The sequence below is a fragment of the Bombus huntii genome, chromosome 15 (assembly GCF_024542735.1).
Source record: "Bombus huntii isolate Logan2020A chromosome 15, iyBomHunt1.1, whole genome shotgun sequence".
Classification (NCBI taxonomy): domain Eukaryota; kingdom Metazoa; phylum Arthropoda; class Insecta; order Hymenoptera; family Apidae; genus Bombus; species Bombus huntii.
The window spans coordinates 6531424-6548017 of record NC_066252.1 but is presented as its reverse complement, the minus strand read 5'-3'; the positions used below and the strand labels follow the sequence as shown (position 1 = coordinate 6548017).

Below are 16594 nucleotides of genomic sequence, written 5' to 3'. Positions count from 1 at the left end.
AAAGGACCGCGTAGGAAAGAGGAACAGCAAGCAACAACGAGACTTCTTTCTGGCGCATAATACTCTTGGTCGCATCCGCGGCTCCAACAATGAGGATCGATAATTCGAAAGGCTCGAGTAGCCATGCCGTTGAAAAAGATTCGCCCAGGCTAACGGAAATCTTGCAGCCAGCGAACGAAGAAACACACCAAGACGGTGCAATCTCGTATTTCAAAGGATTCCACGACAATTCAGCCTTCCCGCGAGAGCTTTGTTATCGCTTTGCCTCTCTGCGGGTACCTGTCCGCTTTCGTCGCTTTTCCACCAGATATTCTAGGTCAACGTTGCTCAAACTATGATCCTCGTCCTCTATCAACCGAAGTGAAATAAAGTTTTCTTTTAAGAAACGATCATTTTCTTCATCACGTGATCGATGTTTTCACTTAATTCCCCGTGTTTTTAATTCACGTTCTACGTTAACGAGCTACTAAATAGGGTAACATATTAGATTACTTGAAACGAAAATATTTTCATAAGATAAGATAAAATATCTTTATTCCGGTAACACTTAATTTATGTAAGCGTTAAATAAAAAGAATACTGAATTAGTTTTAAAATAAGATATTCACCATAACGTAACATAAAGTGAAGTATCTTTATGTTAGTAAAAGAGAATTTTTAGTTTACGGTTCGAAATTTAAATTTTCAATTCAAATTGCTGTGCATTGTCCCTCCTTCGTAAAGGCGGAGAAAAGGAAGGTTTCGTTATCAATTATTCAGGAGCTTTTATTACTAATTCTATTATTTATTCATGGAAATGAATTGTTTTATTGCGTAAAAGAAGTTTCATATGATTTGCTTATATAAATATGTATTTGAAAAAATGTGCTGTGAAAGTTGTTGGAGAAATTTAAATTTGCCATTCGGAAAAGATCAAAGAAGACCTCTAGACAACTTGTTTCATTGTATAAATTGACCACTCGGAATCTAACCGGTTATAATTGGTTAATTATAACAATGATTGGTTTAAACAATTTTTATCGTCGAAAAACATTGTTACATCGGTGTTTGCTTAACAAAATTACATACGTCAATTTTAATGATCAGCTGGTAATTTAATTATTGATAGTAAATTTGATTATTGATAGTATAAATAGCGAAGAAGACCCGTCAAGTAGTATGACTCAACGTTTGTAACGACATACGCCGTCAATAGCAGAATATCTATCTACATTTCTTGCACATTATAAAAGAAAGACTAGTTCACATTATATTTCCAAAATTTGATTGTCAATCAACGAAATAAAAAGAATAATATTGCTAGAATCAGTTTCCTTCTCCTCTTCATTCTTGTCTAATTTTATGTATTATTATTATCTTGAAATTAATAGTAAAGAAGAAGAGAATAAATTGATAAAAAAGACAAGATAGTAATAGAAACTTCCTGTACATTAACAAATCTTGGGATATCGAGGATTTATCTGAAAGGAATTATCAAACACAATAGAATATAAAATCAATATCCCACTAACCAATGAAATAACCATGATAATACTATCGGAATCTACTTTTCCTTTTGGTCTTTCTATCTTCGACGATAATGTGATTTAATTAAAGCAGAATTAAAACTGATCGCCGGGATTACGTTTCACAGAACATTTATAAATGTTATTTAGAATCTTTCGCGTGGCTTTTTTTTTCAATAAAACCGCCCACGCTCGAAACGGAAACCGATTAACGATACGACGGGAAGGGAACTTTACGAGCCGTTGAAATATTGCTTTCTAAAAGCAATATTGTTCCTGAACTCTATACTCTGTAAAACTTTATCCATTATTTCATTTGCCGTATTTAACGGCGAAGCAGCGTAACGTTTCGCGATTACCTTGACTGACCGTCATAACATCGATCTATATATCGAAAACTTGTTATACCATGGAAGAATTATTTTTCTGTAACGTTCAACGTTAAGATTATTCTTTAATGGCGTGAACAAATTTTTTTCCAGTTGAAAATTATATAAAAGTTCGTTACTTCGACTGGTTCATTCATTTACTGTGCCCCTCGCGTCCTTCGTCTTCGGAATTAATTTGCCTTTCGATGTGAAATCGGTGCGACGATAAAAAGATCGATATAATGAGAAAAGAAAGTGAAATTTCTGTAAATAATTAAATTCGAAGATTGAGGTTAGGTTGGGGTTAGGTTTTCTATATTCTATTCTTCTACAAGTAAAAAATATTATAAACAATTAACTCTTTCGTTAGCATCATTTAAAAGAAAAATCGCTATTCGCAATTAAAATTTCAAATTTTCAATGTGTTACATAATACGACACATATATTTTTACATATATAACAATGAAAAAATGCAAGTAGACATTCCAAGAATTAGAATGCGTCGCACGTGTGACGCATGGTAGCGAAAATTAATTAAATTTGCAATAGTAACGAATAAACAGAGAATGTATAGTCTATGCAGATTCATATCTTTACGAACGTGATAAAGAAAAAAAAAATGGATCTGTATTGAAAGATATTATCTCAAGTCCTGTATGTCAGATTTTTCTATATTTTTTTAATTTTATGTACATTTTGACATTTTTAAATTTCCCGCAAACGCATCAACTATATTCGACGTTCCAGTAATAACCGGTCGAAAATCTTTCAAAAATACATGAACGAACTTATTACCTAACCTAATATGGTTTTCAAGATTTAATTATAGAAAGTGGTTTTTAATGACGTGGAAAATTTTCCATTTTTCCAACGACTCTCTGTGAAAACACTTTTGATCTTGGATTGAATAGACTCGTCGTTCTATTCGATTACGAGAGACGCGACGCTTCGAAGAGTAAATATCTCGCGAAAGTTTCGCGAAATCAGCAAAATTGCACTGGGTGTACAAACATCTGTGCCGGTCCGCGCTCGGACATCGTGTTTGTCCATCAAGTTTATTTCCGTGTGAACTCGGTAATTTATTCCCGTGCACATTCAATTTCATAATTCCACCGCTGGGAATGTCCTCCGGTGAGAAAAAAAGCCCGCGCGTTTTAAACCGGATATTGTCTTCAAACGTTTATGTACTTAACATCGTGACATGATACGAGAAGAACGAAATAAATTGCTATATAAATTGTGAAATAAATTTGAAGAAGCAGATAATTCGAATAATATCGTTTGTTTTACGTGATATTGTGATTAATTGATATTACATATTAAATTACTTGAAATCGTTTAATATTAAAAGTAACATTCAGTAATAATATTATTGCTACTATTAATGTCATTAACTTATTTTACTGCTATTATTAATATTATTATGCAATATTGTTATTAATTGATAATTATAATTAGTTTGTAAATGAAAGGGAGAAATAAATCGCGAGATAAATTCAAAGAAGCATATGATTACAATAATATCGTACATTTGAAATGATAATGAAATATTGTTATTAATGAATATTCAGTATTGAATTATTTAAAATGATTTAATATTAAAAAAAGTAAATAATGATTCAAATATCGTACGATTATCTCGTATGAAAATAAAATGAAGTATATTCATATTTGTTGGATGGTTCGAATTGAAGCATCGTTAATTTGTTAATTGACGTAGATAAATTGTAGGTTTATAAGAAACGAAAAAAAGAAAGCGAGAGGGATGTAGCATCGAAAAGTTGGCCGCCTTAAGAACGCGATGCTGGCAGCTGTACATAATCAAAAATGAAACAAAAGCAGTGCTCCACTTTCGACCGATTGTCCGGAGTTTGAAAGAAAGTAATGTTGTAGAAAATCAGGCCGTTATACGGCCCGCTACAGTGAAACGCGAACTGCTTCATTCAAAAAATTGTATCTCTAATCTGTCAACTTTTACTCTTATCATAAATTAAAATACGCAGAACTTCCTTTTGTTCATTCGATTGTTTTAGTCATTTTTTCAAATTTAATTTTTTCTTGTTTATATGTTAACAAAGTTATAAAAAGGTCTAAATGAAGTAATTTAAAAAATATGTTAAAAGAATAGAAACTTTGTAGAAACTAACTGATATAAATTGGGGGTACAAAAAGAATTTAGAAAGAAACAATTGTTTACTACAGTCCAATTTTTTTCCTTGAAAATTGTATGATTTACCGAAAAAAAAAAATTGGAAATGAACAACATTAGTATTTAATAAATTAAAAAATTTTAAGGGAAGTTACTTTCCCAAAATTTAATAAAATCTAATAAACCCTAAGATCTACGCTTTGGATATTTAGAATTTAGGAAATATACTCTATAAGGTAGTAAATCTGAAAGAATCACTTTCATGACAGTAAAGTTTGAGAATTGTCAGGATAGAAAATTTCAAGACTTTTGTCATAACTTTGGAAATGATTTTTGCAGGCTTACCTTTACAACGAAGGAATTCGAGAGGCCGTTCCTATAACCTTCACGTTTACTGAGAACCGCCTTTGTACCATTAAGCAAGACCTCCCTCGTAATCTTGAGGTTTGATATAACCATATAGTCCATAGGTAAGTCGTTTTCCATAACCTACCATAACCTTAGACTCTGGACAATCTTAACCTCCATAACTTTTAAATTTGATATCTCATCAGTATAAGTATTTATTTAGAATTACAATATTCGAATGATTCATTAATTTCCAAAAATTACTTATGTCTAAAACTTTGCTATTTATAAATAAATAAGAAAAAGTCACAAAAGATATTGTATTATATTGGAAATTTCTTTAATCTGATTCGAATCCATCGTGATACTGATAGGAATGTTACTTTTTATCTCGCAAATGGTACAGCTATACAATGTCCTTTTCATACAGATGTCATATACATTTCGAGTGCATTCTGAGTTGCATCGGCTATGCTTTTCTTATCTCGCCACCATTCTGCGACATCGTATACGATGCTCCTTAACGATATCAGTGGCATACAATAGCAGCGTTGGACGTTGTTTATAGACACGCCATTATATTTCAAACGGAATGGACTTTTACACTTTTAACAGGCTTCGTTTGAGAATAACGTATCGAATATAGTCGTGGAATTGTGGTTTTACCATGTATTATAATGGGACGTATGTTCCAGAGAATGTCATACGAAAGGATATCGTAAAACAATATACATACATATACTTAGGAGAATTGCAATAATTTGTTGCTATTAAATGAATAGATTAAATATATATATATATATATGTTATGAATTTCATAATTCACGCTTTTTCATTCATTTAATATAAAATGAAATAGATGCTTGCAACAAAGAAAAAAATTATTCTTTATACTTACTTATATATGTATCAATGAGTGGTAAAGAAGGGTACCTGTTATATCTTTAGGAGATAATTTACCTTCGTGTGATAAAATTATAAATATGTATGCATCTAATTGTCTTTTTTTATCATACTGAGGCATGATCATTTCTGATGAAAATTTGAATGCATGATTAGATATCTACTTATTGTTATTTCTAAAATACAAACATATAAAGACACGAATTATTTTGTTTTACCCGGTTTATGTCATTTCTCACAAAGAGCGCTACTAGACGATTAGCAACACCACTGAATGACTTGCATTCCAACTGCAATATCACATTTTTCCTCTAGACTTGCACGTGTCATCTTGTACTTGTGAAAATAAAGAAATCTCAACCATGGATGAAGATCTGTTACGATCCGTGGATTTGTTAAAAGAGAACGAAGAACAAATACGAAACGATGCTGAAAATGCATTGTTAACTGTTTGTCAAAACATTCTGTCCCATCCAAATGACAAAAAATATCGGGAAGTACGACTTGATCATCCTCTAGTTACTACAAAATTGCTACCTGCTCTTGGAGGCATCGAATGTTTGTTCGATATTGGCTTTGTCGAGGTAATTATACTTTAAGACTTTAAGATATTGTCATTGATTTTTATTTCATTGAATTTTTTTTCGTAAAGTACTGTAGTGACGTACTAACTGGTCAGAATTCTGCGTCGTTAATTGACCGTCACCATCCCCACTTTCCCCACACTACTTTGACTTTAATTCTTCAGTCCTTATAACTCAAATTATGATCCAATATAAGAAATTTCTTAAATTTTGGTAGTTATTTTGATAGTTAATTGTATAGTATATGTAGAATTCCTTTTTCCTATCTTCCTGGTATGGAGCCTGTCTTGTTAAATGATAAAATTTAATTTGATTTGTGACCAGTTAGTAAGGCACCATTAACATTCCTTTTTTTCAATAGACCACTGACGGCCTTTCATTGCCACAAGAAGCACCACTTTCGAAATTGCAATCTCTACAAAAATTGCTTAGTAAAAGCTCTTTTACCAAAACATCTGTTACTAAAGACCCAGCATTGTATAATTTAATACCGCTAACATTCACAGTGGAAGAGAACCGGTTTTACAAATCTATTATAAACAACTTCCAAAAAGTTCTGCAATATGAAGATGCAAGCTTGCAAGAAAAAGCTAAAAAAGTAATACCCATTATAGACCTTGAAATAGCTACTATGACTAGACTCAGACAACTGCACAAGTAATAATCAATTATTTAAAAATGATTATATTACTCTAAATTTGGTTTTGTTCATCAAATTTACTGTTGTAAATGTTGTAGGCATGTGAAACTAAATCAGATTGCTCCAGATAAAAGTGTTAAAAAACAATACAGTGAGGATGATATTGACGATGTTAAAGATATATTTCTCATGGAATTGTTACATTGGTTTAAATATAAATTCTTCACATGGGTCGATAGTCCAAAGTGTACTGCTTGTTTTTCAGATTGTAAACATCAGAACACAGTACCTCCAGATGATCCTAGATGTTCACAAATAGAGATACATAAGTAACTTGATATATTTTAATCCCAAGAATAATTGGAGAGTTTTTTGAAGAAAGGATTTGTAGGTCTATACTAAATATATAGATGTCGAATGTACGATTTAATTAAACTTTATAAATAGAAAAAGAGCAATATATATTCTTTAAGAGCCGTTATAATTCTCAATTCAAACATAGCTAATAAAAAGAAATTAGAATTAATTATGAAATTAAAACTTTCAATGCCCTTTTTTCAAAAAGTTCTGCGATTGTTGTTGGAATGTAGTTTAATAATTGTTAAATATCATTCCAGATGTACTAAATGTGGAACACGGGTGAAATTCCCTCGCTATATCGATCCGGAACCATTGTTAACTCTAAGACGCGGACGGTGCGGAGAATGGGTGAACGTGTTCACGCTTTTGTGTCGAACACTAGGATATGATGCAAGATGTGTATACGATGAAACAGATCACGTTTGGACAGAGGTGTGTAATGATCACTGACCTTGCGTAAATGGAAAATATGTGCAAAGGTACTCGTTAACTCATTGCAATATGGAAATCGGTCACACAAGGGTGTCCTCACAATTATGTTCATTAAAAAATTTACTTCATCAAAATAATTGAGTGATTGATAATATGTCAATAACTTAGGTATGGTCTATACACGAAAAAAGATGGATTCATCTAGATCCATGCGAGGATGTCATGGACAGGCCATTGATGTACGAAAAGGGCTGGAAAAAGAAACTAACTTATATAATAGCTTATTCAAAAGACGAGGTGCAAGATGTTACTTGGAGATATACACGTAATATACTAGGAGTGCTGAGAAGAAGAGATATCTGCTGTGAAAGTAAACTGATACAATTCATTGAATCATTGAACAAATATCGTCAATCTTCCCCGAGCTATAGTGCCACTCGTCGGCAATATGTGATAAAACGAAGACTTTTAGAACTTATAGAATTGATTCATGTGCCCAATAAACAAAATTCTGATGACAATGAGAGTTATGGAGGACGATCCACAGGTTCTTATGAGTGGAGATTAGCGCGAGGAGAAATTTCTGAGGTATGGAATCATTTTCTAATTAACATTAATTGATTCACATATGTATAAAACTCACAAGATGAAAGCTAATTCTTAATTAAATCTTTCAGTCGAAATCAAAAGTAAATTATTCTTGGGACATTTCGAACTACGGAGAGGCATTTCATTTGCAGTATTCTATCATTAACGACGTATATATGATAACAGATAATAGTGATAAGACATTAATGGATATATCTGGTTGGCAAAATGGAACGAACGAGATCGAAGGTGGAATGTTTCGTAAAGAGGAGCACGATTGGAAGGTTACCTATTTATCTCGTTCTCCAGGAGCTACTTCTGGCAAGGTAAAATGGTGCTTTGTAGTCACGAAACCAAACCTGTACGTGAGGACGTTTCATTTACAAGCTACCATAAAAACATTTCATGAAGCTAATGTATCGTGGGAGGTAGAAGCGATTTTTGACAATGCAAATCAAAATAAGTCTGTAATTTTACCTATTAGCGATGTTTCTAATTATCATACGGACCAATTGAAAGGAGCAGTGAAATTAATTCTCACGGTAACTGTTTCCGGTGGTCAAGGCAATTGCGCGTGGCAACACGCACAAATTTTTCGACAAAGTCTAGAAAGCAAAGACGATAAATCCTTAGTAATCAATATCGAACTAGAAAATCGGTAATTCTAGAATTGATTTGTATAATTTAATCGAAAAACCTCATGGTTTGTATAAACGCTTTTACTGAAGTTGTGCGGATTCTTTTAATAATGCTACATAAATGACATATTAAGTCTTAATGAATATGATCTTTATGGGAAGAATATATCAAGACCAATAAGTTTAGTTTTGAAATGAGTAAAAACATTCCATATTTAAAATTTCTTTTTTTTTAAATATACATACACGTTTAAATTATATTGTATAATTAGACGATAAGAAAAATTTCGACACTTGCATAATGCAATTGATAATGTTTATCCAATAAAATGATGAGATTAAATTGTTAACTTATACTGCAAATAAAAATGAGCTCTTGTGAATTCATAAGCTTGAAAGTTTTTATTTCATATACAAAATAAGCGAACTAGTGATGGCACTTTTTGGAGACATTCGTATCCGATAGATGTTACACAATTATTCAACAATAATTTTGTAAGCATTGATAATATATGAACACAGTATCTTCAAATATTTATTTTTTTTTTCTCTTTTCTATACACATTCATCGAATGTCATATAAAAACAGTATTTTACAACTGTTTTATTATATAGTTGCTTACATGTGCTCCAAAAGTATTAATTTTTCTTATTACTTTTACTTTTCTTTGCATTTCACGCATCAAATACACAATCGCAACAAACTTTATGCTCTGAATAGTTTGTTTATCCTCGAAATAACACAAGAACGATGAACAAATGATTATAAATAACTTTATACAATGTGTAAATTAACAAAATTACAAGTTATCGATAATAAAATTATCACGTTGAATGATGCATTCGTGTTTGAAGAATGCAAACTCGACGTAAAATATTTATATTATAACATATTAAGGTACTGAGTGTAACAACGTTACTGAAACACATAATCACAATAGAATACAGACTGCAATGCGTGCTAGATACAATTTTCTTTTATAATATATAATTTTTTTGCTTCACTAATTTCGCTATCACGTGATATAATTTCAATACTATCGAAATAATAAATTTCAGTTCAACGCTATTTATTTACATACTGTTAACGTATCCCAGCACCAATAAAGCCCATCATGACGTCGTAGTATTGTGTGCTTATGTGTGTATACATTCGCATAAATAATAGACTTCATACATGTACATACAAAAAATATTCAATTATCTACATCGTCACAGAACATTCATGGCCTTAAGTAATAAGTCAGCTCTTTGTATTAATACTACATAATGTTGCTTGAGAAAGATGTATAAAATAAGAGATAGGCATTGGTATTCTGAGACCTTACTTGATTCACCGTAACTTCCGTGACTGTTTGATCGTCGTATTTATACCACCTAAGAAGAAACCACATGATTAATGTTATTAATGTTATTAATTTTAATAATTGAAACGGCTATTACAGTAAGGAGGCAGTTCCACTTTTCAGAAAATTAATTAAAATCAAATAACTCCAAACGTACAATAAATTTACAATCAGTTAATATTCATAATAACAAACTTTTGGATTTTTTAATATGAAACCTATACCTTTCTTTTTCTTCCTTGTAATAAATACTTTGTGTGAATATTGTAGCTGCCTTATTACTACTCCAATTATCGTTTTGTTTCCGCCAAATTATCGCTTTGAAGCTCCATAAAGAATAAATATGAATATGAGGCTAAAGAAAAGTATTTACTTACTTATTTTGGGTCGCGTTTTTACAGAAGGCCGTATAATGGCCGCCTTCCATGGTCCCATAATGATTAGACATTGCATATAAACTGTAACTATAATTATAACTGCGAATATTCGAAATCGTAGCACTGTTACTATCCGCCACCAAATATGGTTTCAAATTGAAATCTGTGAGTGGAAAATCCACAGCAGTGTTTCGTTTCTCGAGCCATCCACCACTCTCGGCGAAACGATTTAAATGTATAACTATAATAGGCGCCAATTTCACGAAATCGAATTTCTTCGTAGCTTCTCGAGGTGTCTGGCACTTTGGACACTTCCATCCTACTACCTTCTGTCCACTTACAAATTTTAAAATGCAGTCCTATGAAATTAACGAACCTGTTTAATATACAGCAAAAAATTCATTTTAAATTAGAAAATGGAGGTTTACGTTTAATGTACACCGATTGGCATGAGGTAAAGACATCGTCAAGCTGTTGAAAATCTCATACGTGGTACTACTTTGCTTGCAAAAGCTGCACGTGATAGTAGACCTTAATTGTCCAAAGAATAAGTCTGATATTATGGATTTTTGGGAATCCATTGCTTTATCCCAGGCTTTCTCGGCGACTGTCATTTCCAGAGGCACTTTACAATTCTATAAATACCAGAACAAAATTTTATAAACAATGAAAAATTTAACTTCTGTTAGATTTGATTTAGTATTTAATGGTAATAGGGTAAGATATTACCTTTTTTAGATCGTTATGCATCCAATCTAGAAGAAAAGTGAGGAACTCATGAGAGTCTTGTTGTTCGTAACTTTCAAATTGTAATTTGTATTGTCCCACGGCGATCTAACGATTATAATACACTTATTAGAGCATACATGAATCTAAAAGTACAGCATGCATAAATAAAAAGAGAAAATAAATATCACGCATTATAATATACAATTTTTTAAGTGCAAATTAATTACAGAAAGCGAATTTAAAAAATATAAAAAATTGAAGCTAGAGAGAGATAAAAGATTATATCTTTATACGAATATTTTTTATTGATTTATTTATATAGAAGAAATAAAAATATCAGACCTTAAGATCATGTGGCGATATACTCTTGTATTGACCTCTCCAGAGTGCTTTAATCACTTGAGCTACTTCTTCCACAACCTGGCCTTGCGTATTGTTATCGTTATTGGTGTTTAGGTCATCGGCGTACAAATTGTCCATAAAGTATTTGGCTAAATGCGTGGTATTACTTAAGCACTGTATAATACTGTTCATGTAACAGGAGTTGCCTAAGTTCTTTAACCCTGTAATGCCTGGATACTGTAACACAGTAACAAGAAAGACACTATGCTAAATACTTTATTCTTCATTGGCACATATCTCTTTTTTAAATAAAATTATTTTTTAACAACTTCCTATATTACGAAAATTAAGAATTTTATTCTCTTCTATGTCTATTTTTATTGTTTTATAAAATTTTCAATGTTTATCAATTACCTTTTTAAAATAATAAACATTGAAATTCGGTACAAATTTTCTAGACGAATTTACCATCTTTCGTTTACAAGTTATTTGTTAATAAATTATTTATTACATGATTTACTACATATTTTAAGACGAGACCAATCATAATTAATTATTCTATATTATAATCTTGCTAGTTCTAATGTATTCGACACTCATTCGCGTGATCGTGGAGTTTAATTGAAGTTCTGTTAATGAACTTCGCCGTAGTAGCATTTGGTGGCGATAGTCAGACATATACTGATACATATCTGTGACGCGTTGCTTCGAGAAGATTTAACTAAATTGGATTTAGAAGCCTTGAAGGTAGAAAATGTTTTTGTGCTCACGTGTTTATTTGTCACATAGAAACGAAAAATCACGCGATTTTATTCTATTATGAAGTTTTAAATTGTATTTTTTTCATTCTATCTTCTCTAACGAGTAGTATATTTTTATGCATTAATATAACAAAACAATAATTAATATAGAGTTTAATTGTATTTCATAAATTGTATACTTAGTATGTCTTATTCTGATTTATCCACGTGGACAGTAAACACGTTGCTGTCAGCAATTATAATCGTCAATGGAATCTCATTACAAAACAACGTGTGGTAATGAATGTCAACTAATGTTGCTTTAAACATTTTTTTATGTCACTTTCACGTTTTTTAAACTTTTTAATGATGTGTTGATACTTACAACACTTCCATGAACAGGTGTCATTCTTTCTTCACGATTCGCCCAACTCAAATGGGACATTTTATTATCGCCATAAGTCCCATTATGATTGTACGACGAGACTTGTGGCTTCGAGCTTCTGTCTACTTGCGGTGCTTTACGATCCGTCAACTGAGCGATTTATAAAAAGAAACTTTCTTTAAGTTATCGAGTTTTTAAATTAAATCTTCTTTTGTAAACTAATTGTAGATACCTGTAATAAGTTTGGACTGGAGTACGAACGCTCTAAATTTCCTCCCATTGATGTACTATCCATTTTCAGAGGTTCCTTATGGATATTATTTTCATTCTCTTTTATCGATAATTCTTTGTAATTATTTTTCATAGATATTCTATTGGCATAAAGATGTATAATTAATAAATGAAATAACTTTTAATATTATATTTGTGTACTCACTCTCGTAATTTTTTTCGTTCCGCAGAAGTATCTTTCATTCGCCGTTTCAGTAAAGCTAGGGTGAACTCGAGATTGCCCTTTTCGTTTTCCTCTGTAGGATTAAATTTAATTGATTCCATTTTTCCATAATATTTGGTAAGTTCATCTTCGATTTTCTTATATTCTTTTTGCTGTAAAGAAACCCATTACATTTTTAGTATGTAATCATCATATAAAAGACTGGTTATATGTCACTATTAGTTTTATCAGTTGTAACTGTTTGTTAGGTATATAACAATCATAATTTGTTATTTAAGCATATTCAATACCTTATCTTCCAATTTAGAGTGCAAAGCCTTTACATTACTGTGAATATATTCCTCCTCATTCGAACCTTTGTACTTAATATCATGTTGCATGTACAAAGTGCGTTCTTGTTCTAAGATTTCTTGATCCAAGTCCTGCTTGTTCTTTGCCAACTCATTTAACTGTTTCATTAACTTCAAAACTATTTTTGATTCTGAATTAGAAGTGTCTAAGGAAACTGGTTTGCTACTTCTATCTACTATTGGTTTCGTGTCATTCTTCCTAATAATATTCGATGTCCTCTTATGCTGAAGATTCAACGAATTATTATCGTAGTGTCGTGAACTCGTGTTGCTTTTGGGGACTTTATCTACTTCAATAGAACTATTCATAAAATTCTTAGAGCGCATAGTAATATTGTTACTTATTTCTGGGTCCATGTGTTTGTACCACATTTTATCATTCGTAATGCTACCTTTCGACGCGATTTCGTTCTTATTTACTGGCTTTAATTTAATTAGTTTATTTTCACGTGACTTAATAATATTTTCTTCCTCGTCTAAATGTATTAATTCAGGGTACTCTATGTTATCTAATATTTCGTCTGCAATGTCGTGTAAACTAGGCTCTACAATATTAGGATTTGTTGTAAATGCTGGATAACGAGTTAACCATTCTGCGTAACCACCATCCAAAATTGTAATTCTTTTATATTTTATACCAGGATCCCAATCTTCTAAAATTTTCCTTAGTATATTTAAATGGTTTTCAGGCGTCAATGTTTTGCTCGATGTATCCCAATCGGTCAGGATTATAACATCGACATATTGCGCTGCCCTATGTTTAAACAGGTCTAGAGATTTCTTATCTTTGCGAAGATATTCTTCAAAATACGTTGTTAATTTGCTAAAATATAAGATTTATTATTAAAAAAGATTCATTTTAGAGTAATATAGAGAATAATGTTTACTTACCCAGGTTTTATTATGGTATTAGGAATATTAACAGATTTGTCAGATAATATTCTTGAAGCTTCATATTTCAACTTAGGTCTGATATCAATGATCAAATATCTACTATCTGCTTTTTGTATTAATTGAAATAGTTGATCACAGTTTATAATTTCTTCATTATCACTGACCAATGGATCCCTGGTTGGTGTCTCAGGTAACTTTATAGGACCATCAACAGAAGTCATAAAAGCATCTATTCCTCTTTCGTTATCTACATCCATTTTTTCTACATTAATCTTCTCCAATGTCGTCTCTTTCAACTGCAGTTTGTATCGTGCATCTAATCTTTGATTCAAGTCTGCAAGTAGTTTTTTTACTTCATTGATCTGCAAGACACATTCACAATGTTTTATTTGCTCCGATCAATTGTCCCAAATCTATTTTAACATATAACACCTAAAAACTTTACATTCGGAATACCTTTATTTGTGAATGATAAGTTTAATAAAGCATAGCCACTCCCCACCTGTTTGATATGCATATTCAAGAATGTTCTGTCATCTCTATATTCTCGAGTGGTTTTCAACCAATCAATGCAGTTCATCCATCTTTTTAACATGATATATTGCTTCTCCTCCTCTCCTTGTAACTTGGCATTCTCAGCCAGATTATACATATCAGGGAGCCTTTTGTAAATATCTGAGGGCTTTTTCCCAGTGTAATTGATTCTGGTCTTTTGCTGTAGATCTTTTATGCTACTATATTGTAAAGATACTTTTTTAGACATTTTGACTACTTCCACTGTTACAAACCTCAGATTTAATTTGTATAGTGTAGTAAACACTATCGTATATAGTATCTTCTATATATCTATATAGTATCCTAAAAAATAAAGAAAATCATTTAATGTATTATGACTACACTAATGAACTAAGATTATGACTACATTGTTGTTGTTTATGCAAATTCATATTATTATACTGTTTGTAACAAAATTTAAGGAAAATGCAGGAGTTACATATTTATATACAATTAAAATTTTATTAAGTAGTACAGACTGTTTCTTTTGACCACTTTTTGCTACTTATTTGTTTAAAATGTTTTGCATGGTTTTAAAGTATTTTTCTAATATCTTATCATTAAATATATGGATTTGTAAAAGTTACAATAAATGATATATCAAATAAATGAAACTGCTGGAGTTAAATACTTTAATAAGTAATGAGATAAAGCATTCTTAATGATACACACGAGGTAACATATTATTTTATCGAAATTTCTAATTTTGGAAAAGCTACAAACTTCCTGAACAATCTAACGCATAAATAAATATCGTAACAAGTACTTTATATTGGATATTCTCAAATTTTCTTTCAAATTTATACATACATATGTACTCTGTATATTTTTATAACTTCTAATTTTCCAAAAATGCATAAACAGCTCCAGTCTAATTATAAAAAATAAAATATTTTAGAAAATAGTACATTTTATAAATAAAATAATACACTTTAAAACAAATAATTATACTATGATAAAAATATTTATACGAGATCATAAATTCTGTTGGAAATATATGACCTATTAAACTGGAATAATTGGTAAAGAAACCACTAATGTAATTGAAATTGGTTATGCACCTTTTCATCATTACAGTCCATGATCCAAATGAATATGATATTATTCACGATGCCATCGAAAAAACGGTGTGGTGCGACATTTCTGTTTATCAATAGAAATGTCAAAATTCAATAAACACTTTGAACGTCAATAAAATTTTCTACTTGAACGATGTTACTACCTCTCTGCTACATCCTAGTAACGTGACGTTTATTGTGCCAACATCAGCGCTCTCTCGCGGACTTTACATGAAAAACATTCGATATTTTTCGTATTATATTTTACTGTATTATATTTATATTTGTATTGTATATATAAAAAACGTTTACATCAAACGTGCGAATTTTATTTCTCCCCTACTGTAGTACAATTTAATCAGATTTAATAAAATTAAAGATGGTTTAACATGCACAGACTCCGTGTACTTATATGGAACCATTTTCAATCGTATTGTTTCGATTGCTTAAAAGTATAATTAAATATGAGAAATAAATTGTTCTTTTTTTGTACTGATTAATTTTAATAAATCGAAATAGTTTAACAGCAATTTATAATTTTCTCCCTCTCCCTCGCTCCTTCCTTGCCGGCCAATTCTAACACCGTTCGTATATCTGTCCTTATCGCACAATATTGCTCTCTTCGTTTAACAAAACATATGTCTGTCCTTGTCGGACATAATTGCGTTCCTTGTTTACGGACAGGCCATGTGCTGCCATCTATCCAAAAACTCTCAAAGTTTCAGTTCGTTCGCCACGTAGTAGATAGCAGTTCATGACTTATAAGAAATGCGTCTACTAATTTATAGTAGTTTAAAAGAAATGCTTATACAATAATTATGTTTAAAAATAAATATGAATTATATATT

General features: G+C 31.1%; 2 protein-coding genes across 4 annotated transcripts in view; one reads left to right on the top strand and one right to left on the bottom strand.

Moving 5' to 3' along the window:
• Nucleotides 1–8906, top strand: part of LOC126873655 (peptide-N(4)-(N-acetyl-beta-glucosaminyl)asparagine amidase) — a 63093-nt gene extending 54187 nt beyond the window's left edge. Inside the window, exons 3-9 of one of the 2 annotated variants that reach the window (XM_050634745.1) lie at nt 4363–4493; nt 5590–5858; nt 6220–6515; nt 6597–6827; nt 7116–7290; nt 7459–7878; nt 7968–8906. In XM_050634745.1, coding sequence (XP_050490702.1) covers nt 5637–5858; nt 6220–6515; nt 6597–6827; nt 7116–7290; nt 7459–7878; nt 7968–8540 — 1917 coding nt within the window. In that variant the 5' untranslated portion in view covers nt 4363–4493; nt 5590–5636 and the 3' untranslated portion in view covers nt 8541–8906. Of the gene's footprint in view, nt 1–4362; nt 4494–5589; nt 5859–6219; nt 6516–6596; nt 6828–7115; nt 7291–7458; nt 7879–7967 lie in introns of those variants that run through there. The other variant, XM_050634746.1, reaches the window with a different exon arrangement.
• LOC126873649 (ubiquitin carboxyl-terminal hydrolase 8-like) lies at nt 8904–15969 on the bottom strand. 2 transcript variants are annotated; one of them, XM_050634728.1, is made up of 12 exons: nt 15750–15969; nt 14636–14991; nt 14131–14495; nt 13180–14062; nt 12872–13041; nt 12668–12806; nt 12436–12585; nt 11311–11547; nt 10969–11073; nt 10668–10874; nt 10240–10598; nt 8904–9893 (listed from the first exon to the last, which is right to left on the bottom strand). In XM_050634728.1, exons 2-12 carry the CDS (start codon nt 14894–14896, stop codon nt 9779–9781), a joined length of 2991 nt encoding a protein of 996 aa, XP_050490685.1. In that variant the 5' UTR covers nt 14897–14991; nt 15750–15969; the 3' UTR covers nt 8904–9778. The 2 variants fall into 2 exon arrangements, with proteins under 2 accessions (XP_050490685.1, XP_050490686.1); XM_050634729.1 differs by lacking the exon at nt 15750–15969 and having other exon boundaries at nt 14590–14778.
• Nucleotides 15970–16594: the final 625 nt, after the last annotated feature.

What these genes read in the sequence shown, in the direction of transcription:
- LOC126873649 (XM_050634728.1), bottom strand. Translation starts at nt 14,896, where the DNA reads ATGTCTAAAAAAGTATCTTTACAATATAGTAGCATAAAAGATCTACAG. An exon ending in GAACGAAAAAAATTACGAGA is followed by an intron (nt 12,807 to 12,871) that starts GTGAGTACACAA and finishes TTATGCCAATAG; the next exon opens with AATATCTATGAAAAATAATT. An exon ending in AAAAACGCGACCCAAAATAA is followed by an intron (nt 9,894 to 10,239) that starts GTAAGTAAATAC and finishes GTTTCTTCTTAG; the next exon opens with GTGGTATAAATACGACGATC.